Source organism: Melozone crissalis, unplaced genomic scaffold, assembly GCF_028551555.1.
Source record: "Melozone crissalis strain CALT ecotype California unplaced genomic scaffold, PUWL_Pcris_2 ptg000004l_1, whole genome shotgun sequence".
In the NCBI taxonomy this organism is placed as follows: Eukaryota; Metazoa; Chordata; class Aves; order Passeriformes; family Passerellidae; genus Melozone; species Melozone crissalis.
In genome coordinates, this window is record NW_026535782.1 from 3,331,193 (window position 1) to 3,359,074 (window position 27,882).

The window sequence follows — 27,882 nt, forward strand, 5'->3', positions numbered from 1 at the left end:
TACAAGGAACATCCCTGCTGACTACGCATCAGGTCAGTAAAAACAAGCTTATCTGTGGACTAGCAAGGAAAATTAGCTCACAATTTTGTTCTGTGGTAATATACAAATACTTAATAAACCACTAGTTACAAAATTCCAAAAATTCTCCAGCTGAAGGTGCTAAGAAAAGTATTAATTAATAAAAAAACCCTAATGCTTATAGCACGAAATTTTTACATTTACTCTTGACTTCCTATCTTCTCATTTTTACTACCTAGTTACCTCCACAGAATGGATGCAGAAAGATTTCCATCAGCACACTTAATGAAAAACATTTCTTTCAAGCAAGGCACAAAATTTAGATTTATTTAATTTGATTAATCCCAATTTTTGTTTTACATTAAGTACAAAAACCAGCTGGAACGTAGGTGTAAATACAATTCCACAAAGTCGTTCAGTGAGATTTAAAATCATACCCAAAACCATAAAGCACACTTAAAAGCAGCCCAGGATATACAGATTGCTTACCAAAACTGCTGAAAGAGCTCATAATGTATCAACATATTTAACAACCTCCAGCAATAACTTATCTCCTTTCTAATCTTTCATTTAAAATGCATTTAGCAATTCTGTACCTAACAAAGAAAGCATTAAAGAATGAGAAGGGCAGGTAAGTTTTACTCAAGCAGAGGCCTAACTTAAACACATACACAATCAAAATTTAAACAACAGAACAATGACTTCAATATTTTGAACATTCTAAGAACATAAATGCTAAGATAATATAGAAAAATAGCCACAGGCTCCAAGACTTATTTACTTCTCAAAGAACTTACGGTGTACTGTAGCTGCCTGAAATATTTTAACAATTATAGAAAATTTTATCTCCAGGTTTGGCATGTTTGTGTTTTCTAGGTGACAACATACATTTAAGACAACCATCAACTTATTTACATTTAGAAGCTTATTCCTTTTAAAAACTGTATTAAAAAAATCAGTTTTGGCACTATCCCTAAGGCAATGGATGATAGGTACCTAAGACAGCAAATCACACAATGAAAGCATAACCAGAAGAAAATCATCCTTAACTTATAAGAAACTCTGAAGCTATAATTAAAGAGGAAATCAAAAAATCAACACTTCTAACTCACTAAAACATCCTACCCAAAGCATTGAAGATTCTTGCTATATGCAACAGGAATTTGCTTTAATCTGTGAAGCCCCCTTGTCTTGTGGGAGAACACAATCTTTCTATGGTTATTAAGTTATCCAACTAGTTTTATTACCAGAAAATAGCAAAAAATTTAAGGAGAACATGAATTTATGTTTAAAGTAAGCAGAAAAAACATTACTCTGAACTCCAGCCTTTGCTGTCTATTTAAAACACCCCAAAGATAATTTTTCCATTTAATCCACTGAGTAAAGACCACAGTATAATTTTTTATTGATATGAATAGCTTTAACAACTTCCTTTTTGCATTTCCATCAGCTTCAGTTGTAACTGACCCTCAAACAACAATTTCCCAGTGTTGCCACATTTCCACTGCAAAGACTACAAGCCTGGATTTCATAAACTGTGGATTTCATTTAAATTTTAAAATAATCTTTGTGTTTATCCTAAATTTATAAAAAGATTTTTTTTCAAAACTTAAGGCAAAAATAAGTTTATTGGTTATGTTTCTTTAAGTCTGAGAAAGTGTTATGAGGCTGTTTAAATATCAAAAAAGCTAACGCCATATACAGTATTACCAACAAAAGTAAAGAATAAGGCAGCATGCACCCTTAAGATGAAAAGAAAATTTAATTTTACAAGATGTTTAAATAATCCAAAGGCAAAAAGTGTCCGTCTCCTCTAAGAGTATCTTCATAAAACATGGAAATTTTAGAGGAATGTTTTAGAGGACAACAAGTTACTAAAATATTCCGTTCAACGTTTATACAAATACATTACTACAACTGTAAGTTTACATACAATCAACTGACATCTCAGTGTTAACTAATTACTTAAATTTACAAGACAAACATAAATAAAGCTGTTAAAACAGGCAAGTACAGTACTGATCTATCATTGAGCACAATGCATTTTGTACTTCTTTCACCTTGAAAAGAATCAGATTAGAATTGTGCGAAGTCTATCTCCAAACCTAAAAATAAAATAAAAGAGAATTAAGTATATCTATGCAGGTTTTACACAGCGTGGGCATATTCCAAATGCTTAAGTCCTGTTTTCAGGCATGTAATTTACCATTTAACAACCTTTTGTCTGTTCTCAGAAGAGGCCACAGTCCTTAAGGTTATTTTTAATAATGACATCAGTTACAGCATCAAAAACAAACTGCACATTTTTTGTGTCTGTGGCACACGTGAAGTGAGTGTAGATTTCTTTTGTGTCTTTCCTCTTGTTCAGATCTTCAAACTGACACTGAATGTAAGCAGCTGCTTCTTCATAAGTGTTTGACCCTAGAAGAAGAAAATAGCTCAGTAAGCAGATTTCCAACAGAGGAAGAACAAGATGCACACTATCTTTGAAGGAAGGGGTTCTTTGGAAACACTTAATCTAAACCTGAAGAGGAGAAATTCCACAGCTATTGTTTTAAGATACCATTAATGAAACCTTGAAAGGAGTCCTTTTGGATGCATTTGTAATAACAAAAACTTAGCACTCAATTCAGTTCCAGGTGCAGGAATAATCTATTTACTCCAGTGCCAGAGGAACAAGTCATTAATGAACCATCCCTTTCCTAGTTTAGGACATTTTGTTTCCTTCATTTAAGTTACTTGCTTTAAATTTTTATGTTTTTAAAAGCTTTGGGGTTTTCCCACACTCAGTTACAGACACTTGGCATACAAATTTCTCCCAAGCTTTTTACTTCCAACATGCTATTTTCTGTCTGAAGTTACAATGAAAATGATACATAAAAATGCTAAGACTTGCTAAATGAATTAATGCTCTTTTGCTGTGTATTTCCTGAATAAGCTACAATGTCAAAATGTATGTACACTCCCTGTTCAAAAACTTCTCATGTATCTCAGGAATTCCTACTTATATCAAAATACAAAAGCAGTTTGTTATTTTCTTAGAAATAACAGGCTAAATAAATGAGCCTGAACAGTTGCAGCAGTAACATGTAAATGCTATCAGTGGACCAGCATATTTCACCTGGTTAAAAAGACTTAAGCACTTTTTTATTTGTAACCCCCATCAAAACAACCTCCACCTAAATTTTAGGTCATATAAATATTTTAAATGCCTGAAGTTATAAAACTCCTCATGATCTGTGCATGGAAAATTAGGTATTTAACAACAAAAAAAATCAAAACCTTGACATCTCCACCCCTCCAATACCTGCATATTCAGGGTAGCAAATTGTGAGAGGACTTCTTTTGATTTTTTCTTCAAAAAGATCTTTCTTGTTCAGGAATAGAATAATAGAAGTGTCTGTGAACCATTTATTGTTGCAAATACTGTCAAACAATTTCATGCTCTCATGCATCCGATTCTGTAAGTGAAAAAAAAAAGCCATCACTTTCTATTTTATCAGACTTCAGTAGTAAAATAAGGATACATATTTTTGACTGCTTACAAATAAGTCACTTACAAAACTAAGTTTTTAGCAAACTAAATCACATTTTACTGCAGGGAACTACCAAGACTACCACAAAGATCACTTCCACAAGCAGGGTTTAAGCAACTACTTTTTTCTCATTTCCAGGTTTAAATTTTCAGTATTTCATCAATTTTTTGTGTGTTTTGACATTTTGCAGTACAGATATTTTACAGGAATTGCTGAGTTACCTGTATTTGTCTTAACACTGATTAGATCTTCTGGAAATTGAAAATAAATTCTGCACCTAGCTGATATTCCAGAATAAGGAAGTTCTACAAAGCTAGAGAATCAAGTAAGCAGGTATTTTAACTCTTACCATAATATTTAACTCTGTAGAAAAATTATCCAACATGTAAGTACTTTGGCCAAGTTCCAGTCATTTAAGTAGCAGGATGCTAGCTACGACCTTCTTTGACACTATATTTGACTTGAAAGGTTTTCTTATTTCTCTTTCCTCCCCAAATTATATTTTATAGAAAGTTGCAGAACACAAGGAAGAGCACAAAGTCTGTTAATGATTCACATACAGAGGTAAGCATCACTTCAGACCACTCAAGAGAGTAAAATGCACCCTGTGCACAGTGACACGGAAGGAGTAAACTCTTGAAAGAGGAGAAAGGAGCCGAGGGTGTTGGAAAGGAAAAAGAAGAGAAAGATTTCTGCAACTAAGACAAGAGATTGGAGAAACACAGTTAGAAAGAAACAAAAACTGAAGACTGAGGAAGGAAAGGAAAACAAAATGTGGCAAAGCAGATACAGGTAAGTAAAAAAATTTCTTACTATATACTTCTAGCTTCCATAAAGAGAATAAAATGTGTATTACTGACAATGTATCTTCATTAATTTATGCTTCCTTTAAAACATGAAAAGTGTAGCTAAAGAATACTTATCTCTTAGTATTCCTTATGAGAATACGAGGAAATACTTTGGAAGCCAAAAGCATGAATTCTCTCACCATTTCTGAGACCTTCTGCACAAACCCCATACATCTTACAAAGCAGTAATACTTCAAAAGACCCATTTATAGCTTTCCTTCAAAGCTTAGCTTCTCTGCAACAACTATTCCCTTCTTCAGCATTATGGTACTTGCCATTTCCTCATCTTCAGCCAAGACCAAGTCATAATCACTCAGTGCCACACAAAAAATAATTGCTGTAACACCCTCAAAACAATGAATCCACTTCTTCCGCTCTGATCTTTGGCCTCCAACATCAAACATTCTGCAAAACAGAAGCAAAAGGGAGAATGAACTTTGGAATTTTTAGCTATCTGAATATTAACCAACAACATCTGGAATTATCAGCTGTATAAGTCTGAGAGCATCATCTTAAAAAGAAGGCAAAAAACTTGGTATCTTGTATTTTCTCAGTTAACACCTCAATTTTAAGCTTTGAAAGCCTTCCTATACATTTTAGAGAACATGAAGAAAGTATGAGATGAAAGACAAACAGAATTAACTATTTACAATATTATACTTCATTAACAAAGTTAATTATAATCTGTATAAAATAAAATACACAGTTAGCTTTACTAAAAAGTCTACCATAAAAAAAGATACTGATCGACAATGTCCTGGTGAGTTTTAGCTCTTCTCTATTCTAAGTCAAATTACAACTTAAATCTGTTCTTCAATTGGCCATGTTTATATGGGATATTTTTAAGAGATTATCTTAGAAGACAAATAAGCATTATATAGTAAAAACCCCCTCATTTTCCCAACAATAAATGCATTTTTTGAAATGCAATTAAGTCTCACATATGACACTTACTGAAGCTGACTTGTGTTTTTTATTAGCCCCCTTTCCTGTTTTCCATGAGTTGTAAGGTTGCAAGTACAGGGCAGGTAAAAACCCCGACTTGTTTAATGTTAGTGCACTGCAGAAACACTGTGAATTGCACTTGAGGGTATTCAATTACAGTTGTTATTTTTAGATATCTTCAAGTGTTCCAAGGTTGCTAGGTTTTAATTTGAAAAAAAAACCCACAGTAAAAGTGGAGAAGGAAACAAATTAGAAGAAAATAAAAACCCCTTTGCTTTCTCATGGAAAACTGTCAGAAACTCTGTAACCTCTAACAAGGTCTTATACTTGGAAAAACTGCAGAAGTGACAATTCTCACTGCTGTTTTAAGGTTCTACATTGAGATAATGCCATGTCAAAAACACTTGAAAGATAATTCCTGCTGAAAAAAGGATTCCTTAGAGGTGCTTCTTACCTTCAGAGAAATCTTTGAAGGGAGGTCTTTGTATATCACTCTATACAAGTGTGAGCCAGCCACCTACTACTCACTTCTCAAATAATTTACAATGGCTGTACCCATAGAATATATTTTGTACTTAATACTGTACTTTGTACTGTATCTTAATAATGAATCCCTTAAATTTTAGTAATTACTTCTGTTAATTCTAATGCTATGCTTTGTAACTTTATACTGAGACCTGATTTTCCATAAGAATTAACACTTCTACAAAAAAAGTGTTCTTTGAAAACAGAACTAGTAAATAATCAGACTCAACTTTTGGATTAGACTATAAAACAGGAAGAAGATGACTTGCTATTTGCAATTCAGATTGAATCAATAATCAAAGCTATGTTAATTGCTTTATAGAGAAGGCTGAATTGAGGCCCAACCTGCAGGAAAATAAACACAAAGAGCAGAAGAGGAAAGAAATTGATTCTGTGCAGCTAGTCATACTTATGTACCCTTGTCTTAGTATAATCAAGCCTTTCATGTGTTTGGATAATCTTAAAAGTTCATTTCAAGGTTATGTAAGAGTGTTCTGCAGGCCCTCCCAATAACTCATTAAGCCTATTGCCTAAGGCACAGGTACAGATGTTTGAATGTACAACATTGCAGCTAAACAATTCCACAGGCCTGGCTCAAAGACACATTTTACAGAAGTGTAACCATATGGTCCTTGTGACAGCCCCAATAATCTGTAAACACTGGACCCATCTACAGCAGGGAACAAGAAACATTGGAAACTAAGTGAGAAGCTGGAGAGCTCCTGAGATACTGAAGTTCTCTCTTCAGGTTTGGCTAAGGACGACTCTTCTTAGGTTTGCAAGAGATTCATTACCATTTATCAGCTATTTGTTTGTGGATTAATACAAATTTTGTATTCTTAAACCCTAAAACAAAAGATTTTTCACAGTCCTGAAGTATCCATATTTCAGTATTTGCCATGCATTTCCATAAAAAAAATTTCTACAAAGATACTAAACAAATATATAATACAGACATGCTGAACAATTTCTGCAAAATCTAAATCCATATTTTAAGTGTTTTTTACTGAGTTTTCTTCTCATCCTTCCTCATCAGTAGGAGGCACAGTGCACTGATGGTTGACACTATCATGTGTTTTCACGTTGAATGCTGAACATGCATCAGGGCAAACTTTTTCCAAGAGTATTTTGTGAGAGGACAAGGGGGAATGAGTTCAAAGTGAAAGAGAGTAGGTTTAGATGAGGTATTAGGAGGAAATCCTTTATTGGAGGGTGGTGAGGCACTGGAACCAGCTGTCCAGGGAAGTAATGGATGCCCCATCCCTGAAAGTGTCCAAGGCCAGGCTGGATGGAGCTTTGAGCAGCCTGGTCTAATGGAGGGTATCCCTGCCCACTGCAGCAGGGTTAGAACTAGACAATCTTTAAGGTCCCTTCCAACCCAAACCATTCTCTGATTCTGTGTGTTTAGACATAAAATGCTCAAAATATTACCATTATTTTCTAAATCTTGCACCGCAGAAAACCTAAGTTACATTCTCATTCTTTCATCTCTAAAATACTGCCTTAGAGTATAGGACATATTTGAGTTCACCTCTTTTGGAAAATGGATTTACTCTTTCATACAACACCAGGAAACTCTTTTAAGCTTCCAGTTCTCAAACAGAATTTAAAACAAGAATCCAAGAGAACAGCTATTTAACATGGCAGAAAATGCAATATTTTGTTCTGAGATTTAATTTATATCAAAAGTATCCTTGCAAAACATTTTCAAAATGACAAAAACATTATTGGAGCTCCAACAACTCTCACATGCCTTCAGAAAATTGAGTCAAGCACAAGTTGTGGTTTTTTTTTTTCCACAAAAAGCAAAGGGAAATAATCAAGCTTGTGGTTAGACAAATTTGTTAAATTACACCATTGAATGCCATATTCCAAAATTTTACTGAACTTTGATGGACAGATAACCATGCAGCATGATTTACATACTTAAAATGAAGATCCTTGAAAGTAAAGTGAGTTTCCACTATTCCTGTAGTTTTCACTCTAGTCCTGAGAACATCCTGTTGAGTTGGAATGTAGCTGGTTTGTGCTATCCTGTCCAAGTCATTCAAGTAACTAAAGGTAAAAATAAACACTGCTTTCAGTTATTCATAAAACAGCAACAAAATAATTACAAAGAATTACATAAGTTTTAAGTCCATTCATTACACTGTGCTTGAATTTGATAAAAGAGTTTTTTTGTGAGACACAAGATGCAGTATTCTACTCAAATTTCCAAGTTTTTTCAAAATAAGCTTTTGAGACAAAATGAGATTTCATCCAAGATGAAAGGAAACGTTAGCAATTTATTCCATTACAAAGAATTCTTCTTTAGAAAGTCCTACATGCAAACATGGTTCCATAAACATCCATGTTATTGGCTCTAATTAGAACATCTTCATCTTCGCAAGCTACTGAACTGCAGATTACTTTGAACCATAAACAAAGCCCAGAATCACTCTACTCGAGAACAGATATGAAAAGAATAACTCAGTGTTTTGGCCAGAATTAATGTGTCTAAGAAAGTGCCTAATACATGACAATTAACTTTCTATTGAAAATTCCTAATTGCATGTATTTTTTAGAATTAGTATGCTTTCATTGCCAAACTCCTTGCAATGTAGGCCAAGTTGTTTTTCCAAAAAACTATACGGCTCTTACTTGTACTCTTCCCACAGTAAATAGGGAAGGCATTGTGTTCTATTTTCTGTGTAACAAGATGTTAACAATTTTACAGATACATTTATATGGCCAGAAGAACAGTTTCTTAAGAAATTTGAGTCACAGTTGTCTAATACAACAAAACAGACCACAGAAGGTTAGCACAGGAGAGTACGTGAATCCCCAAATGAAGTGTTCATATGGAAAAAAGTTTATACAACTGAGAAACAGCTTCAAGTACTACAAAATACTTCAGAATCATTAAAAAATGGCACTACAAGGCACTATCACTGCTATTGCCACTCTAACATCTTACATTTCCTTCAGTGGATTCTTTTCCTTGACTGACTTACCATTACTTACTGCCACACCATCTTATTTTTGCCTTCCTAGTGCCTTAATGTTTTATTTTCTTGCTTAAGTGCCCTAGCATAAAAGATACATTTTTATTGCTTCTTGGCTCAACACATTTCCAAAAGAGACCATTAATTAACAATGAAAGCACAGCAATGTTGAAATAGGAAAAAACTCTATTATGAAAAAAGATAGTACCCTTGGTAATACAGATACAGATCATGTAATCACATTTTTTTGGACACATTCAGATACTAAAAAGGTACTTTAGTCATGCTTCTGTAATAGCAAACCTATTAAAGCATCTTAAATCCATCTTTGTCTTCTTTAAGGGAGTGAAACACATGGTCAGAACATGACAAGTTCATAATTACACTACACATTTCCTTTCCAACCTCAAAGCTTTGCTGCAGCATTTTGACCCAAGCAGACACTATCTCTGTCCAGATACTTCTGTGGTTTCCATCTATGTGGGAGCAGAACTTGTCAAAACATGACACCTCACAGTGCTTTAGCTACCAGCTAGAAGGCAGAGAGAACCTCGTCTGTCCCTGTACTTACTAGGCAGCAGAGTCATTGAGCTGGTACTCTCGAGATCTATTGAAACAGGCTTGAACCCCAGTGTCCTTCCACAGCCTCTTGATAACTCCTGCAAGCTCTGAAGTCATAAATCCTTCTTCTGCTGCTCCAGCCAACACAAAGAGCTGACGAGCATCATCCTTTAGGATGGAGACACAGGGTGAAGAGAGAAATATTGAGAAATACAACAGAAGTATTATCACCTAAGAACTAGATTCAGCAAATGCATTACTTAACCTGGTAAATGCAAATGTAATCAAACAAAAAAGAGTGAAAGAAAACTTATTTTAGTGTTCTGCATTAGATATTAATTCCCACATTTTTCAACAACAGAAAAAGACTATTAATCAAATTTATCATTAGCTGAAAAAGCTTCTGGGCTGTTTATAACCTGAGTGAGGCTTTTATAAACACGACTAGTAACATATTTTGTGCTCAAACCTAAAGCTAACCATATATGCTCATATAATTCCACATACTGGATAAAATGCTTACAATACAAACTAGACCTTCAGAAGGGTAGCAGAATACTGAACAACTGAAGAAAACAAATTAAATGCTTAATTTTAATTAATTATACAACTTTGAAAGTGACAAATAATCACTTCTTCCCAATCATACATCAGGAATTAGAAAAACACTTCTAAAAATCTTTTCAGATGAATCAGCTACAAATATGCAAATTATTCTACTGAGACCAGGTTCTGTTGGTAATGCAATATCAAGCAAACATCAAGATTTTTAAGAGCAAATGCTGGATTTTAAAACTATATACAATAACTGGCTTTGAGAGTGAGGCTAATGGAGTACCGGATGTAAATCCACCATTCCCCTTTTATCAGCATTTGACCAGTTCACCAGCAACATCCAATTTTGCCTGAGCAACAAAACTTAGTATTTTATTTTCTAAAGTATTTCTCTTATATTTAGACCTGTAAGGCACTGAAGGAAAGACAGCAGATCGGTATAGGGAAAATCCACATTAGTACTCTCCTGTGGGAGCTGCTTGACCTTGGATATTAGGGGAACATGATCCAATGCCAAGGTACGTAAGCCAGAAAAATCAGCTTGTAACAACTACCCACAGCATGCACTGTTTGTCCAGTAATTAAAAGAAAGAGAACAATGAATCTGGAAAGGAGGAAGGATAAAAGGGAGGCTCAGACATGTCAGCTGGGAACTGAAAGTGTTACAAGAAAGAGGAGGATTTAAAAAGACAACATATAACGTTATTCTCACAAAATGTAAGTGAAGACACATATGCAAATCTGTAGAAAAATCTGTCACTTTGCTGTTCCGAAACAAAGCTGTGGGGAAAATAAAGCCCATTTTCAGGATAAGCACAGAAAGCAGTGATTGTTCTAAAGACACTGTCCACTGTAGACTTAAATAATCAAAGACTGTGTGAGCTGACAGGGAAATTGTTTACAGATGGATTGGGTAATACTGCATTTCAGAGGCTGCAAATGAAAGGCTTGCAGTTCAGTGAACTCAAGCCAAACTTGAAGAGATTCAAACATATATATACACATTTGTAGGTATACATATGAAGAATGGGTTGTTGATGTATTGTAGAAAGTGTCTTTTGAAAGCTAGAATAGGTAGAAATCTAAAACAACACTCATCAAACAAAAATACTGATTACTATACATTCACAGAACAAACTGTGAACAAATAATAAAAACTTAACAGATTGCAATAATAATTACATATAAAACCCAGAGCTGTGAAGATCAAAGGGGTGGACAGTCAGATTTCAGGAGCTTTAATTTGAACACTATACCTGCATAAAAGAAACCTGAATGACAGTTCTGGTCTTGAATACTGTTTGTGGATGCAAATGCAAGGATTCACAAAAGCAGCAAATCTTTAAGGGACAATATATTAAGACACATGATGGAAATGTGTCATTTTATATGTCTACAGCTTAGAAACTGACAGTTTTGTCACAAAAGATGATGACATTTTATACTTAAGATGGTCTGACTTTCATGTATCTCTACATGCTCTCAAACAGGGGAGTGGGGAAAGGGAAGGTAGAAGAAGATAATTGATTTCAACTTTTTTAAAGGTCAAACATTAAAATGAAAAATGGTCGCTGTTACCCCATCTTTCTTTTGCTAAAATGGCAACTACCACAGACACCACATGTGAGGCAGTATGAAATAATCAAGTTCTACTTTAATTATTAATCAATGCTAGGGACTTTCCTTCAGTTGTACTGAAATAGGGAAACTTCCTCTACAGTGTCATTTTTTTAAACAGATTCCATACATAAGGTCATGTAAAATAACCAATTTAACAATCTCTCCAACTAGTGCAAATCTCACTTTCAGAAAGTGGTCTACAGTCCTTAGAAGCACATTGACTAAATGCTTCTACTTAAACTATCCTGTAGCACAAAGATACACCAGATTTACAACTGACCTGCTGGCGTTACCTGTGCTCCTTTGATTCAATAACTTGAAAAAAGAGAACATTCAACTCACTGCTCTACCATTAGTCTTATGGCAGAAATAAGAGTATGTGATTTTTAAAGACACCTTACCCCATTTTAGAGCAAAACTATCAGAAATTCACTTCATAATTTTAAGAAAAAGAATCTGAATGTAACTGTTTATACCAGGAGTTACAATTTTGAGCTATTTTTTCTGTTGAAGACAATAAAATTAAAATAAAATTGAAAATAATTAAGGTATGAACATACTACTACTAACATCTAATGCTAATGCTCCATAGCAATGTTCCTGTGAAAAAAAAGAATTTGGACCACCAAGACCTGACTAAGTACAAAGGGATGGACAGCTATTTTAACATTGTTCCTGACACAAGTTTGCCTCATCATTTATACAGCTCTCTGAAGTCGAAAAAATCAGATGACTTAAAACTGACATCATCTATAACATGGCCCTCAAAATCTTCTTGTTAGTCATTTCATCTGCTAACACCTAAATTTACTCCTCCTCCGTTTTCTCTTTCTACGCATTCAGTAACAGAAGTCTACCATCTGCCTCTCTCCAGCATCAACCGCCAGACTCCAGAGAGGACTGCACAAACACCAACTAACAAGTAGTGAAACACTGTTGGTGCTACAGAAAACTTTGGTCTCAAGGGCAGACTACAGCAAACATGAGAGCAAATGTAGAGAGGAATAACCAGTGAAATTGAAGCTTTTACTAGTTATGCTTACAATTGAAGAGACATCAGGTAGAATTAACATATGTACATAAAATAATGCCTATAATTGGCTTTCAATCAGATTTAGATTTCAGATACAACTTTATGACTCACTATACATCATTTTACAAGCCTCTTCCTTATGACAACCATACATACTGCATTTCACAAGGTTACTGAATGAATACTGTCTAACATTTATAAACTGCTTTTCAAACAATCAATAAAATCTTGAAGACTGTGAAGAATGAAGAATCTACATACTGCTTCTTTTAAAAATCCTCCTTTCCTCCCAAACTGTAATTCCACCTTAAAAGTGATGGAAAGAACTTATGGCAAAATATTCCTGACTACCTTACATATACTTATGAACATGTTCATGAACAACAAAATCCTTCCTCCATCTTTCCTGTGAGACAGCCACAGTGTGGCAAGTTCTGCCTTCCAAACCAGCACTGGCGAGCATTCTGCACTGTGATTTCTGATTTCTGTGAGGAGAAATCAGGAAAAAAAGTATACATCCTGAACCAAGTTAAATTGTTGTTCAGACCAACAGCTCTGGGGATCAGTTTCAGCACTGCAGCACAGACTATACAATTTCGTAATGAGAAGACAAGCAAAAAAAAGATAAACTGAGCATTTTACAGAGATATTCCAAACATCTCCCTGCCTGACCAGATGTGGATGTAATCAGGGTCACCATAGGTAAGAGCACAGGTTTGGGACTGGAGATATCAGTAGGTGGGATGGCAAATAAACTCATCAGAGATTTGCACATGGGACATTAGATGAAATATGATGGAAAATGTACAGAAAAGCTTGAAAAAAGGTCTCACTTCTTGGGAAAAATCCCAGGATTAGTATAATGAAAAAATAGGATCCCAGCAGCAGGTCCATGCCCATGTCTCTTTGAGCAAAATAAAGACCTCAACACTGGAAATCAGTATGAAACAGGATCCATCTCAGAGGCTGGCAATGTTCCAGGCACTGCTGTGTCTATGAGCTAATAGAGAAGCACAGGCAGTACACTGCAGAAGTAGCTACATGCCTCCCTATTTAAGCTGTATTTTTCAAGGTGCCTAGTTTGAATTACCTACTTAGTAGCCCCCAAGTCCATATAAATAGAGACATGACTGTGGACTTCTTAAGATTCAGATGTTTAGTTCCCCAAATTTAGACAGAATTCAGAAAATAGTATCTAAACCAAATAGTTGCTGTGAATCAACCCAGTGCTGACTGCTCCACAGGTAACCTTGTGTGTAAAAACCAAAGGCATTTAGTTATCAAACACTGTAACTCACAAAGATTTCTGAAGTAAACAGTATGGATATTTCAGCTGCATGTCTGTGTGTGTATTTCAATACTCACAGCCCTGACTGGATCACCAAAGTCTATCTTCAACCTCCCCATTGCTCTAATGATAGCAATAATGGACTGAATGGTGTTACTGTAGACAACAGCTTTGTACTGTTTACATTCTTCTTCTGAATAACCAGCTTCATGGATAATCCTATGGAAGAAAAAAATAAATAAATTCAAATTTCTCTATTCAAATTAAAAAATATTTATCTATCACAGTATTTCACCACACTTACTTCATTTGCTTGACAATTGTGCTTTTTCCAGATTCACCAGCTCCTGAAAAGTAAACATGAAAATTACCATTAGGCTTTTACTAATCTTTGAAAATACATTTTAATTCTATACTTCATGTATTTAACCAATATAAAAACCTTCAACGGGTTACAACATGTTGAGCATGCTACAAACTGATTCTTAATATAAAAATGTACCTTCATCTGATAATTTCAAAATCACACCATTTTAAGAACAAATCTCAGTTCTAAAAGTCTTTTCTCTTACAGAAGTGAGCATAATCTTTATACAGTCTGCTGGGGTTTCTAATGTGAACAGGTGATAAGTTGCTCAACTTCAAACAGATCTAAAGCTTAATTCCTCTGTCTTTTTAACCAAAATCCACTCTTCACACTGTATTAATGGTCTTTCAAAATTGCAAATGAACACCTTACAGTTCTTCAACGCTTCAGTCCTTGTAACCATCTTTTGACCCTAGCATGAATAAACCAACAGTCAGCCTACTTTTTGTTAGAACAGATGGCATGAGGTTTGCAGTCAACCTGATATCATTTTAAGTGCTTAACAACACAAAACAAAAAGCCATGTTAAAATACAAAGCCTAGAAAAACAGTTTCTGTTAACAGACAGGGAAAAAGATGCAGTTTTTGCTGTCCCAACAATCTATCTTTAGTCTGCTTCTTACCCTAAAAAACATGTGGAACTCTTACAGCTGCGGTCTAATCCCTTTAGATAGCACACTCCCAGTTTTTCTGTGACTTGTGCTGAATTCTCCCTCTCACAGTTCCCCTTTCTCAATATAGCTCTGCAGAAGTGAGTACAGTCTTCATACAGTCTACAGGTACTTCTAATGCAAAGAGATCACCCATTGTCCAACTCCAAAATAAACAAAAGAAAACTCTGACCACAGAAAGGCACTGATAAAAGCTGTAGTTATTTGTCTCCAAAAAAAGGGCAAGAACCTGACACATGACAGTCAACCTCATCTTGGATAAAATAAAGGTCATTTTAGTGCCAACACAGGTTTACAAAGTACAAACTGTACTAAGTTTTCATGAGGAAACAGGTGGGTTTGGGGGGAAGGACACTTAACAGATGTAATTTACTTTGACTCTAGTAAGGCTTCCAATGCCACTGTCCATGGCAGCCCTTGTACCCAGCTGGATAAGTACCAACCTCAGGGTGTCTGAAAACCTGCCTAGACAGCCACACAAAGGCCTGTGTCAATGGTTCAAAAATCCAACTGGAAGGTGTTTAGGCAGTCTCCAGGAGACAACACTGGGCTAGCACAGTTTAACATTTTCACCAATGACCTGAAAGCAAAAGCAGAATGCACTGACATCAAGGTTGCAGCTGACACGAGCCTGGGAGGCCAGGAAGTGGTTACCAGGGTTAGATAACAGAGGTGTTATTCAGAAGGTTCTCACATGCTAGAGGACTGAGCTGAGGCATCTCAGAACACAGGCAACTGTGAAGTCCTGCAAGGGGCACAGAGTAACACATCCAACACAGATTGGAACTAATGGGTTAGGAAAACTGTGGGGCTCAAGAAACTGAAGTGTCAGCAGTGGGGCCTTGTGGTGATAAAGATCAACCACATTACACAGTGCTGCACTGGGTTGGTCTGGGACAAAGTTAACTCTTCACAGCGGCCCTTATGGTGCTGCACTTCAGTTACCAGCCCTGGTTTAGCTACAAAACCAGGGCTGGTAACACTCATTAGTAAGAGAAAGTGATAGTTCTCTTATAGCTGAAAAATGCATGCACAGCATCAAGGCATTTTCTCTTTCCCACCATGTCCCCAGCCCGAGTGAGTAGGCAGGGTGTGGACAAGAGCTTGAGAAGGGACAGAGCCAGGACAGCTGACCTAAGTCAACCAAAGGGATATTCCACACAACATGATGCCATACTCAGCAGTAAAAACTCAGAGGAGGGAGGAAGAGGGGTAGTCATTTGTTGTTACAGTGTTTGTCTGAACATTTTTTTGTTATAATCTTTGGAAGTGTGGTTATAGTGAAGGGTCTGGGACATAAATCATACAAGGAGAAGCTAAGGGAACTGGAGTTTTTAACCTGGAGAACAGGAGGCTCAGGGGAGACCACAACACTCTCTACAACTACCTTAAAGGAGGTTTTAGCCAGGTGGGGTCAGTCTCTTCTCACAGGTAATAAGTGATAGGACAATAGTAAATGGCCTCAGGTTGCATCACGAGAGGTTAAGACTGGCTATTAGGAAAAAATGTCTTCATCAAAGGCATTGTCAAGCATTGAAACAGGCTGCCCAGGGAAGTGGTGGAGACACTTGGAGACTTGGAGGCATGTAAAAACTCTAGCTCTGGAACCTGGGGACATGGTTTAGTGATGGGCTTGGCAGGGCTGGGTTAATGGCTGGACACAATGACATTATAAGGTTTTTTCAAACTAAAGGATTCTATGATTCTTTCCACACAGCCATTATGCAAGCCAAGGCCCTGCTTTCCAGGAAGTGGCCAAACACCTGCCTCCCAGTGAGAAGGAAGGAATTAATTCTGCTCTTTGCTCTGCTAGTGTGTGCAAGCCATGGCTTTCCATATTAAAACATCATTATCTTGATCCATGTATCTTCTTGCCTTCCTTCTATTTTTTCCTTATCCCAAGGGAGAGGAGAGTGATCACACAGCTGTGTGGGTGTTTGGGTTGACCCTGGCCAACAGCTTCCACTGCTGCAGTGGCAACAGTGCAGATAAGTCAAAGGACACTGTCCATTCCCAGAAGTCAGCATTCATTATGCTGTATCCAAGTACTGTACACAATTCTCCCCCTCAGCACCCAGTAAATGAGATAAAACAAAAAAACAGTTGAAGGTCACTTAGATGTTTAGAGGGCACATGACATTCGAGGAAAAGTTACAAGGAACTGGGCATTTTAATCCTAGAAAGATTGGTGTGGGGAGAAGAAGGTTTGATATCTGTAAATTTCAGTCCTTTCCATAACACCCACTTAAGACAGCTTAAAGCAGAAGTGAACTTGTCAGACCTACACAACAGAGGTGTGAGTCAGTTAAGAACCTCTAGCACAGCCAATTTCAGAGAGACAGGGGAAGGAGGTGCAGGGAACCTGCTCAGTGAAGTGGCTGCACTGCCCATAGAGGAAGTAAAAACTGAGCCTTGGAAATCTTCAAGGTTCAACTGGACAAGGCTCCAAGCAACCTTATCTTGATGTTAGCCTGGCTTTGAGCCAAGGCCTAAACTAGATGACCTCTAAGAGGTTTCTTCCAACTCAAGTATTTCATTTCTGCAGAAATTTCTATACTCAAATACTACAAAGTGATGCTTTTAGGATATTCCTCTTATTAAATCAAATATGTGGCTTCAGGACAGGCTCAGCCCAATTTAAGACTGGCTGTCAAAGGTTGCCCCACTGATGTGGTTACACCTCTCTTTCTCCAACACCACAGAATGAGTGCTGGCACCAAGAGGAGACATTGAGCTCAGAGGAATAGAGCTAAGGAAGAGAGCAGGCCTGCCAGCATCAATCTAGAGTGCTTAATGCCATCTTGAGCTCATGTCAAAGCAAAAGACTTAGTTCTTTATAAATCTGCAAGTTTCTCGATAGAGCACCAATAGTTCTCAAGAATCTGAGAATCTGGCCATGGGAGTACATTAATATAAACAGAAATCAGACACCAGTACAAAAGTCAGCTGTTATTTAGGCACCTGAAGCATTTAGAAAAAAATTAATCTCAAAATAGCTAATTATGCACTTAAGCACAAATAGGTGACATAAGTTTAAATTGAAATTACTATAATATGCTTTGGACTAATATTTTCATTCAAATAATTTGAAGATGTTATATTCCCTTCATTCAACAGCAATTTTGGAGATATTAAGAAATATACTACAGCATTTAATTTACATAATCTCATAAAATGTTCTGTTAAAAATTCATCACATTTGACTAACCAAGAATGTCAGTGTCAGGGCTAGTTATAGCTTAAAAAATTAATTCTTTTTGTCATACACCTTGTTCTCCATTTTTTTAGTGAGATATGCATTTTTCTCCATGGTGTAAGAACTCACATGTATCAAATACCTACAATTATCATAAAAGCATTCTCAGTTTATAACCACATACACCCATAATACACAAAGAATAATTAAGTCATTTATTACAGAGTACCTAACATCAGCAGTGAGTTCCTGGAAGGTGCATTTCCTTATGTTATTTAATGGAAAATAGAAATAGTTACATTTGGTTTGCGTTTTTCCTTTAACTGCGCACTGAAATGACTGCAGCCTTCCTCATAATCTTTGTAAAGTAAGAAAATTTCACATAACTCATTGAACCATACTGAAAGGAAATTCATTATTTTTGCACTCCTGAATGCAGAACTCTGCCAGGTTTTCTGACAGATATACTTTGCAAAATTCCCTCTTTTATCTCAGCATAAATAAGTTACTCATACAGCAAAATGAGAACTGACTCTGGTTTAGAAAGTTTTGGACAGAAGCAAGCAGTATTAAATATTACATGTGACAGCTGTGTATAAAATGTCAGAGCTAGCTATACTGTCACAACCAAACACTACCTAAATTTAGACAGACTTGATTGAATATTCCTCAAACATCTAGTAAATGATGCTATTTATTGCTTGCTATTTAAGTGTGATACTTGATTTTAGATCACTACTGTCAATAATTTGAACAGTCTTACTGGCTTTGTTACTATTTATTTATAACAAAAATATTATTTAAAAGACATGACAGTTCTGATTAGACTAGAAGAACAGCAGCATGTAATTTCTGAATTTAAAAGAGTAGTGGGAATTTTTTCTTTGTTTACTTTTAAATGGAAATTTAAGTTAACTGTTACATCATTACATTAATGGAAGCTTTAATAACTGATTAGTCCTTTCTTCCTCTTGCACACTTTATCTTCCGGTGCTCCTCAAAAAGAGGGCTACACAATCTACAAAAATCTAATTAAAAGAATTTTAAAACTTTTGTTGATGTAGTTGAGAAAGAATATAACTTGAATTATATCTAATAATCTTCTTACACCCTCTTGCCAGAAAGCAGGTAGATCCTAATGCAGACTGCCAAAGTATGGGAGCAAAGCACATCCAACTTAAATAGCAAAATTTCCTATTATCCCCATAGACTCTATCTGATCTGAAGGGCTTCTGCATCAAAGTTTAATGCTCAGGCTTTACCTTCCCACACCATTATCTCCCAGCCAGTACTGTGCTATCCAGAGCAGTATTTGCCTGGATGCAGCAGGAATTCTGAGAGCACTCCATGAACTCAGAGCCAGCACATAAACCCAGGCCTGTGACCAACCCCACCACAGCACCCACAGCACGGGGAAGCTGACACTCAGCTACAGAAGAGGGACTGAGCTCATTATGATTTTTCTTTCAAGACCAGCTCTCTACTTTGGAAATAGAAAAAAAAATCAAAGCATCTTCATGTTCAAAAAAAATCCCAAACAATCAAAAAGCTATTTAACAGATCAATCTCAATGAATCTTCCTCTTGTAGGAACCAAGTAAGACAAGCAGAGCTCAAATAAATTTAAGAAACAGCTAAAGCAATATTTGATTCTCCAAGCTGTAAATTGGTCAATTCTAAAAAGAAATTTGAAAACAATTAAAAAGACTGGGTTGGACTCGATCTTAAGGTTCTTTTCCAACCTAAATGATTTTATCACCCTATGACTCATTACTATGAAATTGTAGCAAACACCATTTTAAAGTCAATATTCTTTCCAAATGGAGCAAATCTGTGTTTAAAATGAACTGAAACATTTAATAATTTGATAAAAATTAACAGGTAAGCAAAAATGTTACTTTAAACTACTTAGAACGTCTCATGACTCATTATCCCACACACTGCCTACATAGGAAGCATTCCAGAACTACTAATATCTGGAACAAATGCTTTATGCACCCGTGTACCAAAAGGAAGGGCTGAGATCTTAACAGTAACATTTCTAACCTGGGACACATTTGCTAATTGGTCACTGAAGAAGCCAACCAAATACCAAAGCAAAAAGCAAGGCAAGCTTCAAATTCATAGTATCCCTCCTTGGGATAAAATCAACTCCCAACAACTATTTCTAATGGAATAAATATAGTCCTCTTATTACTAACATAGAAAAAAAAATGCAGACTAAATAAAATAACTTAAGCATTAGATAAAAGCTAAAGAGAAAAATTGGGCTGGCTTTGAAATAACACCAAATAAGTCAGACTAAGGAACAGAACCCACAAAATGTAGAACAGCCTTGTATGTTACTAGAAGAGAGTTCAAGTATGGACAAGAGTAATTAATTTAAAACTTTCAACAGAGGCTTGCCAGCTTTTCTGGCAAGAATAAGACACTTAGACCAGACTGACTTAAGCATAAAGACACACATGAAATTTAAAATAAAATACACAGACTTATAAATTCTTGGATTCAGGTACTGTAAAGCTCTCTCTCCACAACTTTCCTATCCAATTCTGTCAGACACTTGAACTTCACAGAAGAAAGCACAAGCTGAATTGTGCCTGTTTCTCAGCAGCCACTGGTCACAGCATAAACTAAATACTCAGTGATTTCTACTCTTTCTGCTATGGGGTCAGGAATCTCTTACAGAAATCAAGTGGCTTTGTACCTTGGAAGTGTAATCTCTTAAATTTATCACTTCATGACACATCAGACATGAGATTAAAATGAGAATGCAAGCTGCCAATCAGTGTTACTGTACTCAAAAATACATCAAGGCTAGCACAAGAAACCCATAGTGCAAACTTTGCTACAACACACTGGACAGGTTGAACACCAAATGAAGCATTCTCCAAAACCCATACTGCTCTGCCTGAATTTTCTTATTTTGTCCACTCCCCCTTTTTGAAGTCTCCCAACAGTAACAGTTATCTACAACCGTCTGGTATTCTTATTCTGGGGCAGCTGCTAGCCCTTGCAGTTTATGTCCCTTTTCCCCTTCCCAACTGTTTTCATACAACCAAAGGGAGATATTACTCATTACTTCTAAGGCAGCATCAGTCTTGGAATTTCCACAGCTAATGGAATTTGAATGTGCCAGGAATCTTTCAATGAATTAAGAATCTGTATGATTAGTATCTGGCAGAAAATACTTCAGTAAATTAGCCATGTAGTAATAGTGTGAATCACAGATTACGTCACTGATTTAAACCAGAGAAGTGACAGATTCTAAAATTATGGCACTGATCTCTTTTTAGAGATAAAAGAACTGAGATAATTCTCAAGGTTTCAGCAGCTGCAGGCTTAGTTCTACAGAAGCAATACCATTTATACCCATAGGCCACTGTCACTTTTGTAAATTCCCTAAGAAATCAAAAATTAATTACAACTAAGTATTTCTTTCCTAGGTCTTCAGTATTGCTCTTATTAGATGTTTGAAATCAATATTGTTTCAAGATGTTTGTATATAAAAAAATAGTTAATCTATTGTACATAAAATATAATTTAAGAAAACTGTTAAGATAAAATGTCATCTCAAGAAGCAATCAAGTATAAACTCATTGAAGCATCCTGTATGTTTATTCAGGTCTAGATATCTAATAGACTGCTCTGAGTTTCTTAAATTGATATTTAGTCTGTTACTAGAGCAAACACACAGGCAAGTGATAAAGACAGTGTTAATTAGTTTAAAAAGAAGGAGAAAACATTTAATATAACCTTTGGAACGCAATGAATTCTAAAAATAAATCTTATGGTAAAACAAGGAGGGCACAGACTCCATTTTGCAAACCTTAAGGTAACTTCTATTCACATCTTTAGAAGTATGAATTGAGTTTTGAGATACTTGCAATCTTCAATTAGTGCTTCATATCTTTTTATGACAAAGTGTTATGAAGTGTTCTTTTTGCTTAGAATTCAATCATGTGATAAGCAGACATCTAGCAGAAATTATGTGCAATTTTATGTACCATACAAAATTAAATGCAGGCAGCTTTTGAATACAAATTCTACCCAGCTCTTCAAACACATTTCTATATTCCTCAGGTGTTTTAAATTACTAGCTCCTGCTACTGCTACATAGTAGGAACCCTTTTATCATTATGTGCATCACTTATAACTGTACAGGGAGTCATCTCACTATAAAGGAGAGCACCAATACAATGCCAAGCGTCAAATTTCAGAAATTTTGTGAAACATTTAAAAGGACATGCGGTACCTTGGAACTGAAGCTACTTCAGAAAGGTGTATCTGTTCAGAATGCACAGGAGATCTCTTAAACACCAGAATCACTGCCTTAGACAGGGACAGTGCCATTGTACTTTTTGGTTCAATTAACACAGAAGCACAGCCTCCTTCATGTGAAGTGCCAAACCCAGCAGGACAAGCTGAGAATCAAAGGCTTGGAAATAAACCTCTCACTTATGCCAGAAATTAAATACAAGTGCTAATGCACCTTTGGAGATGCAAACCACTTGGTAATCATGCTTGCTGCCTGACAACCACATGGCACATCACCAGCAGCTAAACATGCATGGCTTCAGGTTTATCTAAGATGCCAATACTGACAGCAGCTTGATAAGATTAGCAGTTGCCTATTTAAATGTATCAGAGGCCAGCATCCACACTAATGTCATCTAAAATACTTGGCAATCTCTCTCCAAAATTCAAAGCCCAAAAACTTGTTAGGATTTTGAATGGAACTTCAATATAGCAAATAACTATCTGCTCTACAAAACTGAAGTAAGATTTAAATTCGCTACTTCAAAAAAATCAAGTGGCTTTCTTCTCCCATACAAAGTAGTATGCTCAGAAACAATTACTACCTAATTTAAAATCATGGTATGAAAGAATTTGATTAAAGATCTTCTTGAACACAAGTTTCAGTGGTTGTTGTACGTGAACCCAATCTAGGAAATAAATGCTGACTGCTCCAAAACAAAGAACCACGTCCTTTACTCTTACAATGTCTACCAAGAGAGTTACCATCAATTTCTGTCAACAGAGTACAGCATGCCTCATCCAGTCTTTCAAATGTATATCTAATAAACCTTCCAGAAAACCACAGTGCCTTGACATTGCTCTCCACAGTGTGCTTGGCCTTCGTGGCCTTTTACAATGCCCCATGCTATAAATACTGTGTGCAAAGATGGGCAGCTTCAGAGATACCAGGGCAAACTTACTAAGCAGGCTATCATTAATCACAACCAAAAATGCTTTATAAAAAATTCTCCTCTGCAACAAAGGCACACTTTATGGAGGTTTTTCTGGCAGAAAGATACAACAAAACAACTTGAAATAACAATGTATTTTCATTGCAAGCTCCATTTCCAATTCAGAACAAAACTACTGTTGTTCTATCTACAATTTTGACAGAACCTACTGTCCCAGCTACCACATGTATAACTATGTAACTGCAGAGTTGGGACAATCTGAAAACTGAGTGTGCATTTCTAGCAAAACAGGAAAAATATCTCTCACGTAAATATCAACTGGTTTTATTCAAAGCTTTACTTGTTACATAACAGCAAGGCATTCGTTGCAAAAGTGATAAATGGGTACTGTCAAAGTTCATATCAGGGAAAATGCAATTACATTAAATGCTCTCCCATTCTTGTAGAAACAAAGAAATAAACTTCAGTTCATGTAAATTTTCAATATTCATCCACACCTAACTTAAAAGAGTTTTTCATCCTGTAGCTCAAGGACTAAGATCCACAAAAATAAGGAGAATAAGCATATTGATAGTTGACCTAAATGCACTTCAATGTCACCAACTCCACCAGAACTCAGGTGGACTGAAAGTGACAGATTAAAATGTAGAGTTCCTAGATATCAGTGGACAATTTCTTTCAAATACAAACATTTTCATAACTCCTACTTTTATTTGAAGCAAGAAAGAAAATTCATGAGCATAGTCCACCTTATTTTTTGTTACATGCACATGCATTTTACACACAAAACTGCCCTGAAGTAGGGTGAACAGTAATTAAAAAATACAGCTTTGAGGTTTTGTTGTTGTTTAAACAGAATTAGTATTTAACCAGTCTCCTATTAAACTGAGACAGCTTTGAAGTACATAAAAATTTCAGCCCCCTCCAAGACAGCCAATACCCCCAGAAGCAAGGAGTAAGACAGACACCTACATAAACAGGTGCTGGGCTTCAAGCAAGTGCGCAATCAAAGGCTGATCTAACCTAACCCCAAATGCTGCTCTGTTCCAGAACAGCAGACAGAGAAAATAATATAAACAGACCCTCATCTAGGAATTAAGATGACAGCTTTTGCCAGCTAACACTGCAGACCTAAAGCATATTAGAAGGGATCCATGTCAATGATTTAAGAGCTTTATGCTTAAGCATTTATATGCTTTAGAAAGAATATAACACCTTTGCCAGGAGTTTACCAGACTTATTAAGGATCTGCACACAGCTGAGAAATCCACTTTCAAAATGCTTCAAGATATATTTAATGCATCAAGAATACAGTCAGCACTTCAATGAGACTTCTCAACTTATTTTCAGTCCAGCACTGTATAAAACATTACTAGCAGACATGAAATCAACAGGATTCAAAATAACATTTCTTTAAATAAAACCTATAAATACTTAAAAACAATTGTCTGGTTTACTCCCAATTTGTTTATTGCAAGACCCATAACTCCAGCAATAGCAAGTTTAAAATTGCATTCCAATACTGCATTCACACTGTGTTCTATTTTAATATTACTACAGCTTTACTGTTGCCTCCATTCCCTTCTCTAGTTTGACACAGGGCTGGCAGTTGCACTTCTTGCCCACAAGCATTTTGCATTCTTCACCAAGAAGTGCTAGGTAGAAGAGGATTCTTCCTAGTCAAGCCTACAACCTACAAAACAGAAGAGCATGAAGAAGCACAGATCTGATGCTCCCTGTATTTGGAACAAAAAGAAACTCCTACCTCTAACTGGCAATCAGCACATTCCTTAACGTGGGCTGTCTCTGTCTCCTATTGTAGCAAAGAAATCTTTAAAAAGTGGGTTTTGATTGGAGTTTAACATGTCTACCAAGTGGACCTTGCAGGTCCTGCAAATTTCACATTATTCCTAATCCAATTCTACAGTGAACTGTGACACAGAAATACAGAAATTGAAAGCACCCTATTCTGCATCCATTTTCCCCTCCACCTGCTACTCTGCATTTCCAGCACATATCTCTGCTCCTCATTATGCTTTTAGTCAGGTCCTCATCAGACCATTATGAAACACCAGTTGAATTGACCACTCCAGCAGCAAGCTAAGTCTAATCAGGACAGCCAGTCTGACTACTCAACCAGCAAAAAACCCCTGAATTAAACATTTAAAAGTGACAGGGAGAGGGCAAAGCTACTCAGCCAGATGCTGCAAAAGCACTTTCCTTTTTAGCAAGACAGAGCTTCTAGAATAGCTCTGTTGCTTGTAAGACAACATCCACTGCTTACTTGCAGCATTCCAACACAGATTTACAAAGTAGGCAAGAACCTCTTTAGTTTTGCTGGAAACTATTAAAAACCCCCAGAGATTCAGAATGTCCTTGCAACAGTGACCAATAAAAAACTTGTAGCATGATTCAAACAACTACAACAGCTTTGTCCATGTAAAAAACCCCAAGTCATATGCAAAAACATATTTTATCACCTTTGCAAAAGGAAGATAGGATTACAGGTAGCCATTTGATAGCACCAGCACTTTCAAGTCAAGAAACAGGTCATATTAAATTCTAGACTATTAATTATAAACCCACTTCACAGTTTCAACAGGAATTTTCATTACAGTACATTGATTACTTCTATAAAAACAATCTGCTTGGAGCAATGATTGTAAAGCCTTCCCATCCATTCTGGTTGCCCAGATATTGTTAAATTTCACTAAAGATTTAATTGGGTACCTTTGCCAAGTATATTACTCGCTACAAAGGCAACATTACATTTCTAACCAGAACATTTGAAACAGTCATGAGGTCCAGTCTATTTCAGAAGTTGAAGCACAGTATATATGAATGCGTTGATTCCTTTAAATAAGTTGCTTCACAAAAAGAATTTTCTAATTTCAGTACCAATTTTACAGGGACATACAATATTGAAGTTTACGTACACTGGTAAATATAAACACCAAGTGCCCATGTAAGCATGCACCTATCAGTCAACACAGCAACTTGATTATCAAGTTGTAACAAAGCACACCAGAGGTGGTCTTATTTAAAGCATCAATGACTCTTAGATTACAAAAGCCAGAAAACATATTTAACAAGAATTTACTTGCTTATTCCTTATTTAACAAGTCTCTTATTAAAAGAATTGGTTCTTAACTGCTTTATGGCAATTAGCCCCACCAGCTGAGATCCTGAAAAAACTATACTAAAAGTAACTTTAAAAAATAACAAAAATATGTTTCAAAGGAAGGGGTAGTCAGCAATTGAACCAAAATGAAAGGAAGTCAAAATCTAACCTCAACAGGTAACACACTTTCAAACCAAGGATTGGTGCAGACAGGCATCTGTGACTCGAGGTGATAGCCAGGCCTATAAGTTTTAAGCTCCAGAGTTTTTAAGAATGTAAGTTTTTAACTCCAGAGACCTTGAAGCTGGCACCACAGCTTTGCAAACTCTAAGGGCAAAACCATGATGATGGGAAGCTTCTTCCAAATCCCCAACTCCAATATTTCTTACACCTGTACTGTATAAGGACTATAAGCAGTTACAAATATGGGTAATTACTCTACAAAATCACTCCTTTACTTCCCATCTTTGCTAAGAAATCTTATTTTGTCCTGTCTGTTCCTACTTAATGCTCAAGGAGAACAAAATATCTAGCATTAAGAAAGAGACGAGTTCAAATCTCTTCTTGCAGAAGCAAACAGTCCTGGTACACAAGTGTCCCAGCAAAACCAGTTTATTTTTGTCCTAATAGTCTAATTTCAAAAGCTCAGTTATCCTTCCACTCAGAAATGTCACTAAGTTAAGCCACTAAAAGAAACTGAACTTCTAAGAGTGAAAAGTTTTGAGTGAGAAAAATCCAAAGTTCTGATTTTTCCAACTACTCTATATCCCTTACCAACTTCAATACTTTGTGGATACAGAATCTCACAGGTAAAGCCAACCAAGTTCCATTTACAGAATAATTGTGTAATTTACACAAAGCCTGAGGTAACAGCAGGGCACTGAGCAAACAAAGGGAATGAACAGAACATTCAAACAATACAAACCTAGGTAAAAGCTGGACAATGACTAAGATTCAGAATTGGAAGTTTTTATTAATACAGGTTCTCCTATACATGTCTTGGGAAAAAACCCAAAAACTTTTAACAGCTAATTATCAAATCAGTTAAGATCTTTATTTCAGTGTTTCCATGGCAAAAAAAAAAAAAACAAAACAAAACCAAAACCCACCCTCACACTTAACAGAGCATCCTAAATATCTATTTTCTACACCCAGTTTTGCTGTACCACATTTGCCAGATAGCATGTTACAGGAAACACTGCTAGACAGCAAAACTGACTTCAGAATTTTATGCCCTCTGAGCCAGACTCGTGGCTTGGTTCCAAATTACTTAGCCAGACTTATATGCTGGCTACTCAATTATTCCTTCTCAGAGGACCAAAACAACTAAAAGGTAAAATGTGGCAGCAAAAGAACCCACTTTGGCAATTTGAGTATTTAAATCACTACAGCCTAACTACAGCAC

At 36.2% G+C, this 27,882-nt stretch overlaps 1 protein-coding gene across 1 annotated transcript in view; it reads right to left on the bottom strand.

Annotated features, from left to right (window-relative positions):
• Positions 1-324: 324 nt before the first annotated feature.
• Positions 325-27,882, bottom strand: part of GNAI1 (G protein subunit alpha i1) — a 33,475-nt gene continuing 5,917 nt past the window's right edge. The window contains exons 2-8 of the mRNA XM_054274941.1: positions 14,218-14,260; positions 13,991-14,132; positions 9,428-9,585; positions 7,799-7,927; positions 4,678-4,807; positions 3,326-3,479; positions 325-2,439 (exon numbers count right to left, since the gene is read on the bottom strand). Coding sequence (XP_054130916.1) covers positions 2,249-2,439; positions 3,326-3,479; positions 4,678-4,807; positions 7,799-7,927; positions 9,428-9,585; positions 13,991-14,132; positions 14,218-14,260 — 947 coding nt within the window. The 3' untranslated portion in view covers positions 325-2,248. The remainder of the gene's footprint in view (positions 2,440-3,325; positions 3,480-4,677; positions 4,808-7,798; positions 7,928-9,427; positions 9,586-13,990; positions 14,133-14,217; positions 14,261-27,882) is intronic.